The 18,291-nt window shown below is 39.7% G+C and overlaps 1 protein-coding gene across 1 annotated transcript in view; it reads left to right on the plus strand.

Moving 5' to 3' along the window:
- The window catches only part of TMEM200A (transmembrane protein 200A), a 63,332-nt gene extending 47,273 nt beyond the window's left edge, over nt 1–16,059 (plus strand). Inside the window, exon 2 of the mRNA XM_024551664.3 lies at nt 13,389–16,059. Within this exon, the coding sequence (XP_024407432.2) occupies nt 13,405–14,880 (1,476 nt within the window). The 5' untranslated portion in view covers nt 13,389–13,404 and the 3' untranslated portion in view covers nt 14,881–16,059. The remainder of the gene's footprint in view (nt 1–13,388) is intronic.
- The last annotated feature ends 2,232 nt before the right edge of the window (nt 16,060–18,291 follow it).

The following is an 18,291-nucleotide window of genomic DNA, read 5'->3' on the forward strand; positions in this document are numbered from 1 at the left end:
CAAAAAGAGCTCATTTCTGTAAGTGAGTCACGTTGTAAGGTGAGAGTCGCTGAGGGTCATCAGTGAGGACCAAGTCTGGGGGCAAGCACACAGCCCCTCCAAAGGCCAGAAGGGAGCTGTTTGACTAAGTCAGGTGTACCCAGGATAGTTGAAGCTTATCAATCCTGATAAAGGATTTGTTTTACGATGCACAGCATTGTCTTGGAGCATATTCTAGATACTAATTTCTTACACGCAGGTACCAATTCTTAATTCATCTTGTACCCAATAAACGTACGTATTGCCCAGGAAGGCAGAACTGTTTTTTGTGCTTTAAGATTATGATGTATCATAAGCAAGTCTTTTTCTCCTGAATTTCTGATTTAGTCTAGTTAGTGATTTTAGCCATTTGCTATTTTCTCATGTTTTTAAAGAAGTCAGCCCGCCTATTTACCCAAACAGGTATCAGGTAGGTTTCCCTTTTACTGTAATTTTCCAAACTACAGCATCCTCTTTTTGCGCTGTTTTTCATTAGAATTCCGAAGTGGAAATGAAATAAAAGCAGCGCATGCTCCTGGCAACAAGGCGAGTAGTGCAGTGACCTGTAAAGTGAGAGATGTGTCACCCTTTAACCAGAAGCTCTGTTACAGGCGATGTTGTCGTACACGTCTCTTGAGTGCTATTCAAACCATGATCTGTATGGTTAACATGAACAGGACCTTCCTCCTTATTTCTGTTCTCAAATCTACAAAATACAATGTGAAAAATTTTCCTTAGTGTCCCATGCTAATCCTTTTCAATACCTATATCATATTCCATTATGTAGATGCGGCATAATTGATTTAGCCAACTTCCATCAATGTGCATTAAGTTGTTGTCAAGGGATTGCCATCACTGTAGTGTGAAATGTATACTTTTATGTGTATGTCTACAAGTATTTTTTAAAAGGTTTTGTTTACGTATGTTCAGAGAGAGGGGGAGGGAGAGAGAAAGAGGGAGAGAACCATTGATGTGTGAGAGATACATTGATCGGTTGCTCCTCACACGCCCCCAGGTGGGGACTGGCCCGCCACGTAGGCATGTTCTCCAACTGAGAATCAAATCAGTGACCTTTCAGTTCGCAGGCCGGCGGTCAGTCTACGGAGCCACACCGGCCAGGGCTTTATGTCTACAGGTAGTTTTAAAGGCATTCATAGACGTGAAATGGGGGTGATTGGTATTTAAAATTTTAGAAGTCTTTCCCAAATTGAAATTTAAAAAGTACCAATTTGTCCTCATTGCCAGCTTATTAGATTTTGTTTCCTTACATTCCACCAATAATGGGCATAATAAATCCCTCTTTTTTCCTTTTTGTCAATTAGAAGTGAAGTTATATTTTTACATTTGAAATTACTTAGCTTGCATTTCTTTGCTTACTGTTGAGTTACGAGCGCTCTTTTCATTTGTTAACAGGACAGTTGTATGTTTTCTTCTGTGAATTGGCTATTAACGTCTTTGGTCCATTTTTGTCTGGGGTTGCTCTCTCTCAAAGGAAATACCAGTGAAGCAAATCATTATAAAGTGTAACAGCTATTTGAAGCTAAAAATATCTCAGGTGTGACCCAGAAATACCCTCCCCGAGTAGGGAGTGGTAACCTGTGCATGGTGTTTGGAGGCTTAGCTTCATCGTCTGTTGTTAGGTTAGTCTTCCCTGGAAACCATTTTTATTACTAAAGTATTCCTTCCTGTCTTTTTTATATTCCTGATGTCTTATGCAGTACATCATTCTTCTGAACTTTCCCCTTTCGGCTAACTTCTATAGAGTCAGGATTTGGTAGATAATTCAGTAATCCTAGCAATCCCAGGAGACAGTTCCTATTCTTATATAAATGTTTCTTAAAAAGAGATGGAAAGAAGTACGGGCCTTATAGATAATACAAGGTCCAGCAGAAGTAACGCCTGATTGAGTGTGGTTGGTAGGGTAATAATATGGGTGTAATAATTTATAATTTTAATTTAAACATTTCACCTAAAATGTCATATGATGTACTTGAGTGTGATATTGTTATGTTACAGAATTACATGCTTATGATTTTGTAATAAAAAGGGGTATTATTTGTGCTGGACCCTGTATATAAGAGTTATCTATCATTTCAGATAGTTGATATTTGCAATAATTATCCATAATTTTCTTCCCCATACATATTTCCCCTCCTCTTCCTCTGCTTTATCCTCCACCTCTTCCCCTTCCTTCTTTTCTGCTCTTTGCCATTCTCTTATTCCTTCCTTTCGCTTCCCCCGTCTTCCTCTCTAGGATCTGAATCAATTAATTTGGTCTCCTGGAATTCTAGGTAAAAACTCTAAATAAAGCAGGCATTGATTGGTACTTTTTCAGTGGTGAAACACTGGGCACACCCACTATATTTAGGAGAGAGCAAAGGATGTCTTTGTCACCCTCGTTGTTTACTTCTTCACCTTTGTTCTCCAGGTAATAAGTGATAACAGTGGAAAATAGCAATTGTAGATTTAAAGTCGGGGAAGGGAATATTATTACATCTGAATGATATAATTGCATTTCTAGATCACTTAAGAGAATGAACCGAAAACGTTTTTATAAAACTTCGATCAAGTTCAGTAAAGTAGCGAGTACGAAATTAATACACAAAAAGCAGTAGCCTCTCTTCATCCAAACAGCTACCACTTGAAAGTAGAAATGAAAAACGTACTGATATACAATGGAAACCCAGTGGGAAACTACCCAGGAAACACACAATAATAAGAAGTAAGAAAGATCTTATCTTAAAAACCGACATAAAAGAACACATTTTAGATAAAATCTGCAGTGGTATAACAATGTCAGCTCTCCCTGTGTTTATGTAGAGATTTAGCATGATCCCAATAAATACACTAACAAGATTTTGATAAATCGAATTCTGAAGTTCACAGGCCACATAAAATGTGTAAGAATAGACTAAAAACTTATGACAAAGGAGAAAGAACAGTCCAATCTTATCAGATATTCAAATATGTATTACAGTGTGAATAACAATTAATTCAGTTTAGTTCTGGAAAATTAACAGACAGATTAATGGAACAGGATGGTAAGTCTTTTATAATACATCATCTGTATAGAGTATTGTGTGTTTACCCCCCAAAGTCAAATCTCTTCCTTTCACCATTTACCTCCTTTACCCTCTTCTGTCTCCCCCACTCCCCTTTCCCTCTGTAATCACCATACTGCTGTCTGTGTCTATGAGTTTTTTTTCCCTTAATCCCTTCACCATTTGCATCCCCCCAACTACTCTCCTCTCTGACAGCTGTCAGTCTCTTCGATGAATCTATGAGTCTTTCTAATTTTAACCAGTGTCACCCCAATAACTTCAATCAAAGTGAAAAAGAATTGTAAGTCTTAATATTGATCCAAATGCATGAGATCTGGTATATAGTAGAAATATATGAAATTAAAGTAATGAAAGTTTCACACACCAAAGAAGGAGATATTGATTACCTATAAACATATTAGATTCTAGCCTCAATTCTTATACAAAAAGAAATTCCAGTTACATCAAAAAATTAGAATGTAAGAGAATTAGACTAAAATTATTGGGATAACAAATGGAATTTTAAAAAATATAAACTTAGACTGTAAAAGGTCTTTCTAATGGTTATACGAAGACATCAATCAACATACTGATACAGTTAACCACATACAATTGAATTTTTCTTTTTGACAAAAGATACAATCAAGAGTAGTAAAAATATAAATTAAATATGTTTTCCAGACATAACCCTACAGAGCAGAGTTCTTCAATATGGAAAGTGCTTTTATAAATCAAGTCTATAAAAACCAAATGAGAAAACGTCTCCCCCTTCTCCGGAAATAGTTGCAAGAAATTCTAAACTGTGGGAAGGGCCCCAGGGAAACCACTGGTGGAGAGCTTAACGCTTCATTTTGTACCGTGGGGATTTTACCGTGAGCACAAGTCGTTTCCAAAATGAGGAGAGGTAGCAGACAGACACGCTGACCAACAAGTGCTTTTTAAAAAACTGGAAGTCTGAAAATGTGTCTTCCTCAGTTCTCCTTGCTGCCACTAACAGGTTCAAGTAGGGAAAGAGAAGAAAGAAGATGAAAATAGAAATAGTTACATGCATTCCACAGCCTCCCTTACTGGAGTTCCTCTAAAGGACCTGTAGAATATGTCCCTCAAATGCTAAAGGACTTTTATATTTCCAGGCTTACTAGACTCATTCTTGGGTGTGGTGAGGAGTTTGGTCTTGCCATTCCTCATGAGGCCTCCCCTTCCTTACACTTCTTTCCACCTTGCTTTAGGGGCAATCCTGCTCAGATTTTACTTAAGAAAAAAAAAAGGTAAAATTCTCCAGTGGAAATGATGTCGTTCAAACTATCTCCTCATGTTTTTCTAGGGTTTTAAAAATGCTGATGATAGCTTTGAGCTACCATGGGTTGGAAAATTTAAAGTAAGTTTGATGTGTGTAACTGTGGATTGAAAGATGACACAGCTCATTGGTAATTTAGATGGTGTTTTTGCTCTGGTGAGAGGTGATTCCTTCTTTGCAGTACAGAAGAAAGATCTTTTGCATCCTTAACAGTATTAGCCCAACTGGGTAACCCACAAAAGTGATAGGCTTATACAAAGTGATAGAAAGTGGCCCAACTGTAACTGAAACTCACTGCTGCCCTCCCTCGTCCTAGAGGACTGTTGGCAGTGTGTGGGATTTTTCCAGGCATTTAGGATCACTGGAAAGAATATTAATACCTACTAGAATCTCACTTTCCAATGTTGTCTCCACCAACATGGTCATCAGACCTCTAAGTGAAGTTTCTGTACATGTTCTGCAGAGGAGCGCTCTGTATAAACGTCTAATTTGTGATTTTAAATGCTTCAGCTCTTTAACCAGGGACATCTCAGCTGATTTCCTGCATTTACTAAATATGTGGCTCTTTAGGGATAGCTTCTTTACACCAATTTCAAGTTGACTTCCTGCCAGGAAATGCATTTGAAAGGGAGCGTGACAGTCATTGTAAGAGCTTGTCCAAATGTAAAGAATTGGGGTACAGGGCGTGAAGCATATTTCTACTTTGGGGAGAATAGGCTTTTAATTTCTTCTGTTCCTATAGACAATGTCTCCCCCTGGGTCTCAGCAGGGTTTTTTTTAATGGCTCATTACGGATCCCTTATTTAGCCTCCCGAAGACTTTTTGTGTTCTGTGGAGTTTATAGAGAGTAATTGTTCCACGTCATTGTTACACGGCTTATCATTGGTTTGGGCCCATATTTTATAGTTTGTCAGGGTGGCAGGCTTGGAAGGCACCAGGAACAAAGAATACATACAGTATAGATTTCCAAGTGCATTCTCTACTTCTAGCATTTTCTGCACGCTTAGGAAGTACTTGACCATAAAATGATATTTTATATTTAATGGCTTAACTATCATTCTGCTAATTATTAAAAAATGCTCTACTTCCTTTTAATCCCAGCATTCATTTGAATGTAGAACTATACTGAGTATTAGGAAACCCTTCTCTCCAAAACAGACCAGCAAAGGCCTTCAAAATGTACCTAAAATCATAGCTTAAAGTTATTTTCATAAAATTAACATTTTGCACACTTAACAGCATATTCTCTAGTCCCCATATCCCTAATCCCCATATATCTGTTTGTTTTCGGTGTTTTCTATGCCCAAGTGCCCCAATGGAAGGAGAATTGCAGAATTACCTTGTTTTTATTATTGCTATTATTTTTGTTACAAGTCTTCAAATCTGAAGAAATGGAATGAATTAAAAGGAAAGACAGGCTTTATTTTGTCTGTAATACATTCCCCACCTTTCTCTCTCTCATATGAATTCTCCTTTGCAACTACCGGATTATTCATGCTCTGCCACTAAAATCCACAGACTCCACTTAGATAGTTTTGACTGTAAATCCCAGTACGAACTTGAAGTCATAATTTCCTTTCCATATACAATGAGCCATCATTAATTATTTAACTTAATATATTAAAATGTATTTTTGGTTTGCCTAGCTGAGCGATGAAAGAATTAATACTGAGCAATAAAGAGTTAATAATATTAGCTTGTTTATTGAGAAATTACTATATAATCAACACTGTAAAAACTTTCTATATATTACTTAATTTTGTCCTTAAAAAGACCTTAAAATTGGGCATAGCTGATGTCACCAGCATAGACCTCAGTTCCCAGACACGGAGCTGTGATTGGCATTCATTATTTCCTTCGCCTTACAACAGCCCTAGAGGGACTGTTACCGTCCTCATTTTAAAGATGAGGAAACTGAGGCGCCAAGAGGTTGAGTCATTTGTTCAAGCATGGCTATGAAGTGGGGTGTGCTGTATACTGTGTATGAAAGAAAGTTTTGCCATCTTACATGGAGAAGAACTGAGATAAGAAGAGTTGAAAACGACTTGGCCAAAGTTCATGGCTATCAAGTGATGAAGCAGAAACGGGACCCTTGTTTCTCTGATTCCAAAGTCCATGTACAAAACGTTTATGCTACACATTAGAAAATGATTCCTATTCCATCTTATCTTTTAAACGTTAATATGATTGAAGTTTTAGTCTCCATAGGCATTTTGTCTTTGAACTCTGGTAAAGATATAGGCTAGAAATTCTGTTATAAAAGTTTAAAATGACTCCGTGGGGAAGAAAGTCCTCAAACTGTTCTAGCTTGAACAGAAAATATTCCCATCTGTCACATTTGTGGAAGCCATGTGGGGTTTTTTATATAATGTTTTTGTTTGGTCCTGAAGGCATAGATTAATTTTTACTTCCATTTGGCAGGCCTTACATTCTGGCACAATTTAAAACTTTGAGATAAAAATAAAAATTCAGCCCTGGCTGGTGTGGCTTAATGGATTGAGTGCCAGCCTGCAAACCAAAGGGTTGCTTGTTTGATTCCCAGTCAGGACACATGCCTGCATTGCAGGCCAGGTCTCCGGGTAGGCAACCACACATTGATGTTTCTCTCCCTCTCTTTCTTCCTCACTTCCCCTGTCTCTAAAAAGGAAATTAAAAAAAAATTAAAAATAAAAAGAATAAAATTCAACTGTATGAATAAGACAATGTCAAGCATATTTAAAATAATTGGCGTATTTTAATTGAGAAGATAAAGAGAAGCCATAAGACTAGAACCCTGGGGAAAGAATCAGAAACAAGGATGAATTAGAATCTGTCTGTAACTCCTATTGATGCACCAAGCCTTTAAGCACTGCTGCTTCTCGGAAGCCTCCCCCGAAACCTCCAGCTAGTGTAGAAGAAGACTCTTGAGTGTTCTCCTAACTCCATCACAGCCAGGAGCTCATTTGATTTTGAATGAGTTTGGAGTTTGACTCCAAACTCCTTGAAATCAGAGTGTCCCTAGTGTCTACCATATTTCAGTGATATTTAAGCCAGTTCACAGTCAACAGAAAGACTTTCTGAGTATTTATTACATTCCAGGCACTCTGTGAGGCATTGGAATAACATAAAAAACAAAGAGAGGACTATTTCACCAAAAATGAGCATTGCAATGAAGCCTGAAAAAAACTTGAATTCCAACCCTGTGCTTCCTGCTAATTCATTATTGGAACTTAGACAACATTCCTGGTCTGTAGTTGGCTAAAAGGAATATCGGATTCAAAAACTTCTAAAGTCTGTCAACACTGCAAGCCTGTTTACTTATCAACTCAGACATAAGTGTGTGAATGCATCGGGAACCATATATGTTGCATAGCAGGCTTGCAGTGTGGTCAGAAGAGAACCTACGTGTACAAGAATAAACTTCCATGAGAATGTGAGTCCTGAAAACAGTATAGATCATTGCCATGAAGTGCAAAGTCCAGAATGTGCTTAGTATGTAAAAATGGTAAAGGACAACCACAATACGGCCTCACAAATTATCAGAGCGAGAATAGGAGAGACCAAGCCTGACGATCAGATGGGATGGTGTAATGTTAATGTGTAACATGGGAGGCAGAAATCTCATTCAAGGAGAGGGCTTCTGGCTGAAAGGGTCAAATAAACATGGTCCAGAGGGAAGATGAGCCCATGGTAGGTGCGCAGACTAACAGAACGCTTGAATGAGTGCAGGGTGTCTACATCTGCACCGAGAAAGGTGACGGATGATACTGAATTTCTGCTGATGATTTCTGAGCTCTGTGATGAGTGGGTAAGATGGCAAAGGCCTGGCGATAGCCCTGCAGGACCCTGGTTTGCACAATGAAGAAGAACATGTCTTGTGCAAATTTTAAACTGGCAATCTTGAGAGCTGTTGCTAGCAAAATTATGGCTGTTTTGTGGACACTGGGAATGAAAAGTAGAATGAGTGATATGTAGCTAAGAGTTAACCCAAACTTTTTTTTGGTTGTCAGCAGAATATATACATATCTGTCTTTTCATTTGGCTTTTGATAAAATCATAAAAATCATGAGAATATGGAAACCAAGTGTGGCTGACCTTCTAGTTAGGTTTATTAATAACTAGTCAAATGAACTCTGCAAGAAGGTAATCGCTGATCATTATATTCTTGGGGCCAGGAGACATACTTTGAGCCCTAAATCTATTGCACTACCAGACATCAGTTTTCACTAATTACTTGAGTGAATATTCACACAAATTAACAACATCTGCCTAGAAGGAGGTCTCTAGCAGAATGCCACAGGGCTTTCTTCAACTACATTTTGGGTGAAGCTTTGAATCCGGAGACTGGTCAGCAAAAGCTGTACCCAAGTTAACAAAGTAAAATTCACTGTAGGCAGATTTTTCGTTTGGCTCTTTGAGGAAATAAGTCTGTGCCCACCCGTGTCGAGGATGGTGGAGAGCGTAGAGGAGGACTACGGTGGGGGGTGGTCTCTCCTGAGCTTGCCCCTGCATGCACAGTGAAGGGGATCTGGACAGTGGTGGGAGGTCCTGGCCCTCCCTAGGACAACTTTAACCTCCTCTCCACCTGGTGGCTTTTCCCATGTGGTCAGAGTGATTTGAGACCTGACACTTTGTTGGTCCATGGTCATAGTTTTAAAGGCAAAGAGCATTCTCTAAGGTCTGTTGTTCTGATGGGAAGAGGAATCAAAAGAAATAAAACTGACAGGGAAAGAAAACCTCAGCGAAAGCAAACTTGGAGGCCTGTCTCCGTTTCAAATTCTATGAGAACATAGGCTCTGGAGCCCACCCGAGCTGTGCGGCCTTAGGTACATCACCTAAACTCTCTTAGCCCCCGTTTTCTCATCTGCAAAACAGGGTTCATAGTGATTATATCCACTTCCAGAATTGTGCGAATAAATGTGTTCTCATACCTACAGCACTCAGAACAAGGCCTGACCATAAGCAGTGCACATTTGTATGTTATAGCATTACTATTCTTGTTATTGTTAGAACTAGAAGAAGGCCCTCCACACTGCAACCTCCACCCCCACCCCCCAAAGTGATAAGTGTGTAGGATGTGGCTTTGCAGCATAAACCGAGAAGTGCGTATCAGCTGCTTTGCTTAAGGAGCAGTCTGGACAAGGCAGACATCACAGCGGCAGAGGCAGAGGCCTGTGCCCTTACTCCCTCCAGGGTACGCAGTCTCACTAGGCTTCTTACTGCAAAACTGCCTTTAGCGTCCCCATGCTCTTTCCCAATATCAGGCCTACACGGTTGCGTTCATCTACAAATTGAAATTGATGTTCCTAAGGTAACGGCAGCAGTGCTTGTACCTTACTCCACCTCCGTTGTGTGTGAGTGTAAAATCAAGCATTTAGGTGTGACGGGTCCTAATTTCTAAGCCCTGGCCCTCCTTTCCTTTCTGGCCTCACCTGGTTTCCTCCCCCAGTGCTAATCTAATTTCTAAGCCCTGGCCCTCCTTTCCTTTCTGGCCTCACCTGGTTTCCTCCCCCAGTGCTAATCTGTGTGTGAAAGCAGGCCAGAGCTCTGTTATCCAGCTTTTCTTCTCTTGACCTTACCTGAAAGGGGGTTCACTTGATTTGTAAATGTTAGAGTGGAACTGCCTGCCCGAAGGCTGTTGCCAAGGCCCTCCTAATTGAGATTTTCGCTCTAGGGGCTGCCCCATTGTTTTCGGTGGATGACAGCTCCTTTGTTAGGGGCTGAGCTTTTGAAGCAGTGGCTGAGTTTGCTGCCTTGGCTTTCCGCTCAGGGCTGGGTCCCTGAGTCACCGTGGGGGCCCACAGTGTCGAATCGCCCCCCGCGGAATTAAAGGAGGACCGTGGCTCCCAGCCGGAGTTTGCTGATCCTGGGATCAGGGTGGCCTGCCCCGACCTCTGCAGGGCCGGCTGGCTGGAGGAGCTGTGTGATGCTTTGATTTCTCCCAACTTGATTCCTTATTTCTAAACTCCTCCAGGGGTCTTTTCTCCTTTCATTTTTAAAATAAATTGTCATACTCTTAAAATGCCCTTGCTATTTCTTCATGTCTGATCTAACCTGCTTTGCTTACTCACAAGGAAACTCGGTCTCTCACGACTCTTTTCCACCTTCCTAGTTCCATCTATCTTTCAAAATATATTTCTTTTTCCGCCCCCTTTTCTCTATCAGCCTCAGGAATAGAAAATGGCACAGCTTGCAGTAAGAGTTGTACCAAGTGGAGGAGGACTAAGAACCTGTAAGGAATGATAATTCACGGTGGTTGTTTTTAAATCAGTTGGAGGCCTTTTGCCCTTGTTTTCATTTGACTTGGAAGGATTTCATAGTAAACCCTATCCTGCCATATGGGAATAACTGAGTGAGATGCCTGCTATCTAATAAGCATTTTCTTCCCAAACACTTAAAACTGTTTTTATATAAGAAAACATACTGTATTTTTCAGACCATAAGACACACCTAGGTTTTAGAGGAAGAAAATAGGAAAAAAAAAAATTTGCAGCAAAAAACGTGGTAAAATATTTAATAACATAAATAACGTAATATTTCACCAATGTAAATGTAAGCTACATTTGGAGTATAAGATGCACCCCCATTTTCCTCCCAAATTTGGGGGGGGAAATGCATCTTATAGTCCAAAAAGTATGGTGAGCTGACACTAAGTTCTGTTTTAGGCAAGGTTTGGGGGAAGTTTAAAACCGTAATACGTGTACTTTGATAAATTCTATAGACTAGAGCTGTGGGTTACAACATATTTGTTCTTTGACCATTAAATTATTTTAGTCCCAGTTATAACTGCAGGGAAGGCTGGATTTACTCACCAGCTTGTTTAGCTAGCTAACAGGGTAGGTACCATCACAAGGGTAGGCTGTTTCTTAAACACAATTCAGAAATCACAAATAGAAATTCAAAAGGAGAGCTTGATTTCTCAAGACTTGTTGCTGTGAAGAAACCCTCTCAGGTATTCACCAGAGATGTTGTGGGTCTTAAAAATATCTTCCATTTCCTACCAGTCAGATTGGGCAGCTTGAGAACTTCTCATTACAAATAATGACAAACATTTTACCAGCTCACAAAATGTTGCTTTCTGTTTTGGTATTAACTTTGTTTATGTTTTTAACTGGGAAATTTAGTATAGTAATGTGATGGTCATTCAGCAAATATCAGGAGAAGAATTACTCCTGTATTGAACATTGTAGTAAATATGTCTCGAGCGGTGGCTATGTGAAAGGTACTACAGAGAGTGTTTCTGGTGATGAAGATATGAACTGAAGTTGGTGTTTGACCACAAGATATGGAAGAACTAAGACACTGTAATACAGCGAGTGCCATAGAAAACTTGCCAAAACGCTCTGAGGAATGAGAGCTCACATGCGTTTGCTGAGTCAGTCAGAGAATAAAGGAAGTGGAATAAGAGCTTTGATGACTAAACCAGATGTCAATATGTGAAGCTGGGGGGGAGTGGTAAGAGGGTTCTTGATGGATGAAGCATTATTAACAAAGTCTCTGGAATGGTGTAATATGGACTATAGATGTATATTAGTTTTATGTAAATGAAAGGGTGCAGTTAGAGATAAAGCTAATTCCATAGGTTTGAAATGCCAGATTAAACTTTGGTAGGTAGTGGAGAATATTTTATCCATTATTCCACTCTTTAAACAACTTCAGAGCTGTGTTTTAGATAAATGAATCCACCTTCAGTGAGTAAGCTTGATTGTGCAGGAAGAGAAATTGGAGTTTGGAAGACCAGTTGGGAGGTTATTACAATGGTTTAGTAAGGTTAGTAAGAACTGCTGGGGCTAGGAAGAGTAGGTTGGAATGGAGGGGTAGAATTTAGAAACATCATGTGATTAAAATATCTAGGATTTAGAAGCTGATTGGAAGATGAGAGGAATAAGAAAGGGTGGGGTTAAAAAAGACTATGAAGAGTCAAGCCTGAGAACAACACCATTAGAAAAGTTAAGTAGTGCCCCGGCTGGTGTGGCTCAGAGGATTGAGTGCCAACCTACGAACCAAAGGGTTGCCAGTTCGATTCCCAGTCAGAGCACATGCCCGGGTTGCGGGCCAGGTCCCCAGTTGGGGGCCCACGAGAATACACATTGATGTTTCTGTCCCTCTTTGTTCCTCCTTTCCCCTCTCTCTAAAAATAAAACAAAATAAATTTTAAAAAAGGTGAAGTAGTGCTGGTAGAAAGTAAGTTCAGCTTTGCTACTGGTGCTTGAATGTATGTTTATTTCTCACTGGAGACCTGGAAATGTAAAATTGAAACTCAGGCTATGATTTGAAATATAGACTTGGGGGTCATTAGCATAAAGGAAATGTTAGAAGGTGGAGGAGTAGATATGAATGCCAAGAGAGAGTATAAAGAGAAGATGGCCAAGGACAGGACCCTCAGGGGACGATGGTCTACTTTTAGATGAGTAATGATGAGCCAAAGTGGAAACAATGAGGTCAGGGAAGAGCCAGAAGACTTAGAATCATTAAAGACTGGGCAACAGTTTCAGGAAAGGGGGGACAGTAATATGTATGGAAATAGAGACGTAAGGGAGATGAGAATTGAGAAATTAAATGTGGGAGTTTAGGAGTTCATGGGTGACTTTCACAAGAGTGGTCTTAGAAATGTGAGCTGCTGGAATGTATTTTCCTTTTAACTCGAGAGTTTGTTTGTTTTGGGCCTTTCAAGTGTTTTGGCTTTTCCCACTTCTTTAAAATAACACAGATAAGGAGGATAGAGTGTGTAGTGGAGGGGGGTGGGGTAGAAGGTCTTGTGATCATGACCAGGGGACTATTGTATACAAAAGTAATAAGATTAGTTAAGTAAAATAGACCTTGAACTTGCATTTCATTAATAATAGAGATACTAATTCAGCCAAAAAAGGAAGTCTCCAGGATTTCACATTAGTCAGTAAATGAACCTTCTGCCCAAACTATGTCAATTAAAGAACGGTTTTTCTGCCCCATTTCATTATATAGAACAACAACAACAATATATAAACAATTGTTGAATTAACGGGCATACCCCAAAACATATTTAGATTATCATCTTTTCCCCTTCCTTCCAGAATAAAAGACCGAGCTATGATAGCGACTGGTGGAGTGATAACCGGCCTGGCCGCCTTGAAAAGGCAAGACTCGGCCAGATCACAGCACCCCGTCAACCTCAGCCCATCGCCCGCTGCCCAAGAGAAGAAACCAGTCAGACGTCGGCCTCAAGCTGACGTCGTGGTCGTTCGCGGCAAAATCCGGCTTTATTCCCCCTCTGGTTTCTTCCTCATTTTAGGAGTGCTTATTTCCATTATGGGAATTGCGATGGCAGTTCTTGGATATTGGCCCCAAAAAGAACATTTTATCGACGCCGAGACCACATTGTCAACAAACGAAACTCAGGTCATTCGGAACCAAAGTGGTGTGGTGGTTCGCTTCTTTGAGCAGCATTTACATTCTGATAAGATGAAAATGCTCGGCCCTTTCACAATGGGGATCGGCATTTTCATTTTCATTTGTGCTAATGCCATTCTTCATGAGAACCGTGACAAAGAAACCAAAATCATACACATGAGAGACATCTATTCCACAGTCATCGACATCCACACGCTAAGAATCAAGGAACAGAAGCATATGAATGGCCTCTACACTGGTGTGATAGGAGAAACAGAAGTTAAACAGAATGGGAACTCCTGTGCGTCGAGACTGGCAGCAAACACCATCGCCTCTCTCTCAGGTTTTAGGAGCAGTTTTCGGATGGACAGCTCTGTCGAGGAGGATGAGCTTGTGCCAAATGAAAATAAGAGTTTGGGGCATCTTATGCCGCCTTTGCTGTCTGACAGCTCTGTCTCTGTCTTTGGCCTTTACCCACCTCCTTCCAAGACGACTGATGATAAGACCAGCAGCTCTAAGAAATGCGAAACCAAGTCAATTGTGTCATCATCCATCAGTGCTTTTACGTTGCCTGTGATCAAACTTAATAACTGTGTTATTGATGAGCCCAGTATAGATAACATCACAGAGGATGCTGAGAACCTCAAAAGTAGGTCAAGGAATTTGTCCATGGATTCCCTTGTGGTCCCTTTGCCCAACACTAGCGAGTGCTTCCAGCCCATCAGCACAGTACTCCCAAGGAATAATTCCATTGGAGAGTCATTGTCTAGTCAATATAAATCCTCTGTGGCCCTTGGACCTGGGGCTGGACAGCTTTTGTCTCCTGGGGCTGCTAGAAGACAGTTTGGGTCCAACACATCCTTGCATGTGCTGTCATCACATTCAAAGTCCCTAGACTTAGACCGAGGTCGCTCCACCCTAACTGTCCATGCAGAACAACGGAAGCATCCAAGCTGGCCTCGGTTGGATCGAAGCAACAGCAAAGGATATGTGAAACTGGAGAACAAAGAGGACCCAATGGAGAGGTTGCTTGTGCCCCAAGCTGCAATCAAAAAAGACTTTACCAATAAGGAGAAGCTTCTTATGATTTCAAGGTCTCACAATAATTTGAGTTTCGAACATGATGAGTTTTTGAGTAACAACCTAAAGCGGGGAACTTCTGAAACAAGGTTTTAATGTTAAAAAATATGTCATTTTACAAGGCTATATATTTTAAAAACTATTTTCAGCAGTGTGTCCTTGTTAAAGCATTGGTTATAAACATTTTTAATCAAACGGTTTGTAGTATATTAGACCTGGCTGCTTAGTTCTGTAATGAAGATAGTTGTATGCTTGGATTACAAGATGCGGTACTCTATATCATCACCTATGATTTTATTTTTTTCCATTTCTTCAAAAGCATGATCTCTTTTATTAATATGAATACAAAATACTTCCACGTGAATTAAAGATCATTTTCTTTACTTTTAATTTTCTCATTGATGATCATACTCATAGAATGAAGTGTCCACTTTTGAAAAGGTAGGGAACCAAAGTGTGGCCTAGGAGTACCAAATTCAGGCCCAAGTCACAATATTTATTTATGAATGAATAGGAGTGCAAATCTTAGGTGTGCTTTTCTGAATAATTGTTCTTGTGTAGAATTGGTTGGATTATTTAAAAGGAAAAAGATCTAGCTTCTGTGGGAGCTAAATAATATGAATTGGTTTAATTCTCTGTGAGCTAATTGATATGAATTGGTTAAGTTGGTAGGTAGGTATTTTTTTTAACATCAGTACTATTTAGTAATATTTTAGCAAGAAGCCATATATATTCAAGAGTTATGGTTCAGAATGCAAGATATTCTTAGGGGTAAGAAATCAAAATGCTATCAGCTATAACTTCAAATATCCAGAATCAAAATTTCTTTGCGACTGACTTAAAAAATGAATGGACCAATTAAGTTGTAGAAATGCTACCTTAAAATAATAATATACATGAAGAAAATGTTGACTAATGAATTAAAATACATCGTATGCTAGTTAATGCTAACTAGTCTCAGTTCCTTTTGCTAGTCATCTCTATTATCATCCGATATCCTCACATTCTTATTTTCACATTCTTATTTTCCCCCAATATTTTTTAGATCCTGTGTTTTGGAAAATAATCAGCTAACCTTGACATTTCTTTTTATCTTCACATATCACTAGCTCGGTGGTTTAAGAAAATTCAGTCCTTGATAAATTACCTTGAAATTGACCTTGTGCTGGAAAGCCTAATGATGACTCCAACGACGTTCTTATGATATAGTACATTTTGGGGATTCTGGTTCTAAGTTATTGAAGATAGTAAGTATTAAAATGGATATTTCCATCAAATATTTTTCATGTTTTCCGTTGAGGTAACATATAATTTTAAGGGTTGTTAAATGGAATACTTAGGGAACTTTACAGGTTTTTCTCAATACCTAAACATTTCAGAATATCAGTGTTGCGTTTGTTGTGGAAGAAGAGAAGGAAGATGTATTTCTGATTGTAGGTTCCCACAAGTCCACCCTGTTGGCATCATGAACTTGAGGCACAGTGTTAATGTTGGCCATCAAGCCTGTGTATTGTAATAGGGTGGGCTCAATATTTCACCGTAAAGCATTTAATAAATTTCTTAATAAAAATTTGTGTTCTTCATACATTTGCTATAGTTTTTTAAATAAAATGTAAATTTCTGTTTAAAGTATTGTTTTTCAAATTTTCAGACACATTTTCCAGAAGGTTAATACTCTAGTGCATGCATTGGGTGCTGTGGCTTTTTTATTTTGCTCCTGTCAGGTTAGAGAGGTAGGTTCCTTCACCTATTTAATGAAACTATTTTTATATTTTGTTCTCTTGATGTGATGGTTAATTTTATGTGTCATCTTGACTGGGCTAAGGGACACCCACATTTCCAGGTGTCTTTGTGAGGGTATTTATGGAAGAGATTAGCATTGAATCAGTGTCCGCACCAATTCCGGTGAAATCATTGAATCTATTGAGGGACTGAATAGAACAAAAAGTCAGAGGAAAGGCAAATTTGTGCCTGAGCGGGGACATCCATCTTGCCCTTGGACTAGAGTGTATATACCTGGCTCCTCTGGTTCTCAGGCCTTCAGGTCTGAACTGGAAGGAACTACAATGCCTTCTTTCCTGGGCCGCTACTTGCACAAGGCAGACTGTGGCACTTCTTGGCCTTCACAATCACGTGAGCCAGCCCTTTCTTATGATAATCTCCCTATATCTATCTATGTCTGTCCTACTGGATCCGTTTCTCTGCAGAACCCTGACTCATACACTTAGGGTTATTTTCACTTAAAATTTCATTGACTCTCAGAAAAATAACCAGATATATAGTATCTAGCAAAAGTCAGTGATACAGATTTAAAAACAATGGCTCTCAACACCCCTGAGGTGACAAATGACTAAAGTCATGTAATTTGCTCAGTTCACGCCTGAAAGAGCTCTAACCATGTGAAGAGGATTAAACAGCATGGGTCTTGGAGGATCCAAATAAAAGAATTGGGGCTTAAAGCAATGATTCTTGTTCAGCTTCTCTCCATCAGAAAACCTGAGTTTTATATTTACCAAACAAATCAACTTTATTAAATGATAAATACTTTCCTCATTTTAAATTAATCAGAGACACATTCTGTAATTAAAGCTTCAGATGAACATAAGCTAATTGATGTTACTGTATTGGAATTCTAATGAGACTATTTGTACATTTCTCTTAGGCTTTTTAAATATTGACAATTATTCAGAAACTCCGTTTATTCTTGTGGGAAACCTCAGGAATCTGGATCATGGGCCAGCTGCTGCCAGGATAAAGAGTTTCTAAGGCTTGTGGCCTGTCTTGAGGTCTGTTGGTTTCTCAGGGTTGCTGTAACAAAATACCACAGACTGAGTGGCTTAAACAACAGAAATTCATTTTTTCACAGGTTTGGGGGTTAGATGTCCAAGATCACGGTGTTTGGTTTCTCCTGAGGCCTCTCTCTTTGGCTTGCAGGTGCCTGTCTTCTGTCTGTATCCTCACATGGCCTTCCCTTTGTGCATGAGTATCTCTGGCATCTCTTTCCTTTTCATAAGGACACCAGTCCTATTAGATTAGGGCCCCATTCTATAGGCTTCTGTTCACCTTAATCACTATTGTCAAAGACTCCACCTATCTCCAAACATAATTATATTCCTAAGTACAGGAGGTCAGGACTTCAACAAAGGTATTTGGGGGTTCACAATTCAGCCCCTAACATGAAGCATGCTATTGAGAAGTGGGAGAGCCGAACCAATGTTCTTCGTGCGCAGGTGCCCTAGGTGAGAAGATCACAATATGCCCCCAATGACTTCACCCCTTCCCTCCATGCAGCCTTGAGTAGATAACTTAATCTCCCAATATAAATTGATTCAATTTCAGTTGATTTCTTAACTTCAAGCTCTTAGATTCCTCCACTGTGATATGAGATGAGTAAGAACATAAACTGCAAAGTCCCACCTCCAAAGGTGCAAGGTTCCTAGTGCCCTGAATGAAGATCTCTCTTGCCTGTCTCCATCTCTGCGGCAGTTTGCTTGTCAAGTGAGGGGC

This window comes from Desmodus rotundus, chromosome 11 (assembly GCF_022682495.2).
Source record: "Desmodus rotundus isolate HL8 chromosome 11, HLdesRot8A.1, whole genome shotgun sequence".
Taxonomy (NCBI): Eukaryota; Metazoa; Chordata; class Mammalia; order Chiroptera; family Phyllostomidae; genus Desmodus; species Desmodus rotundus.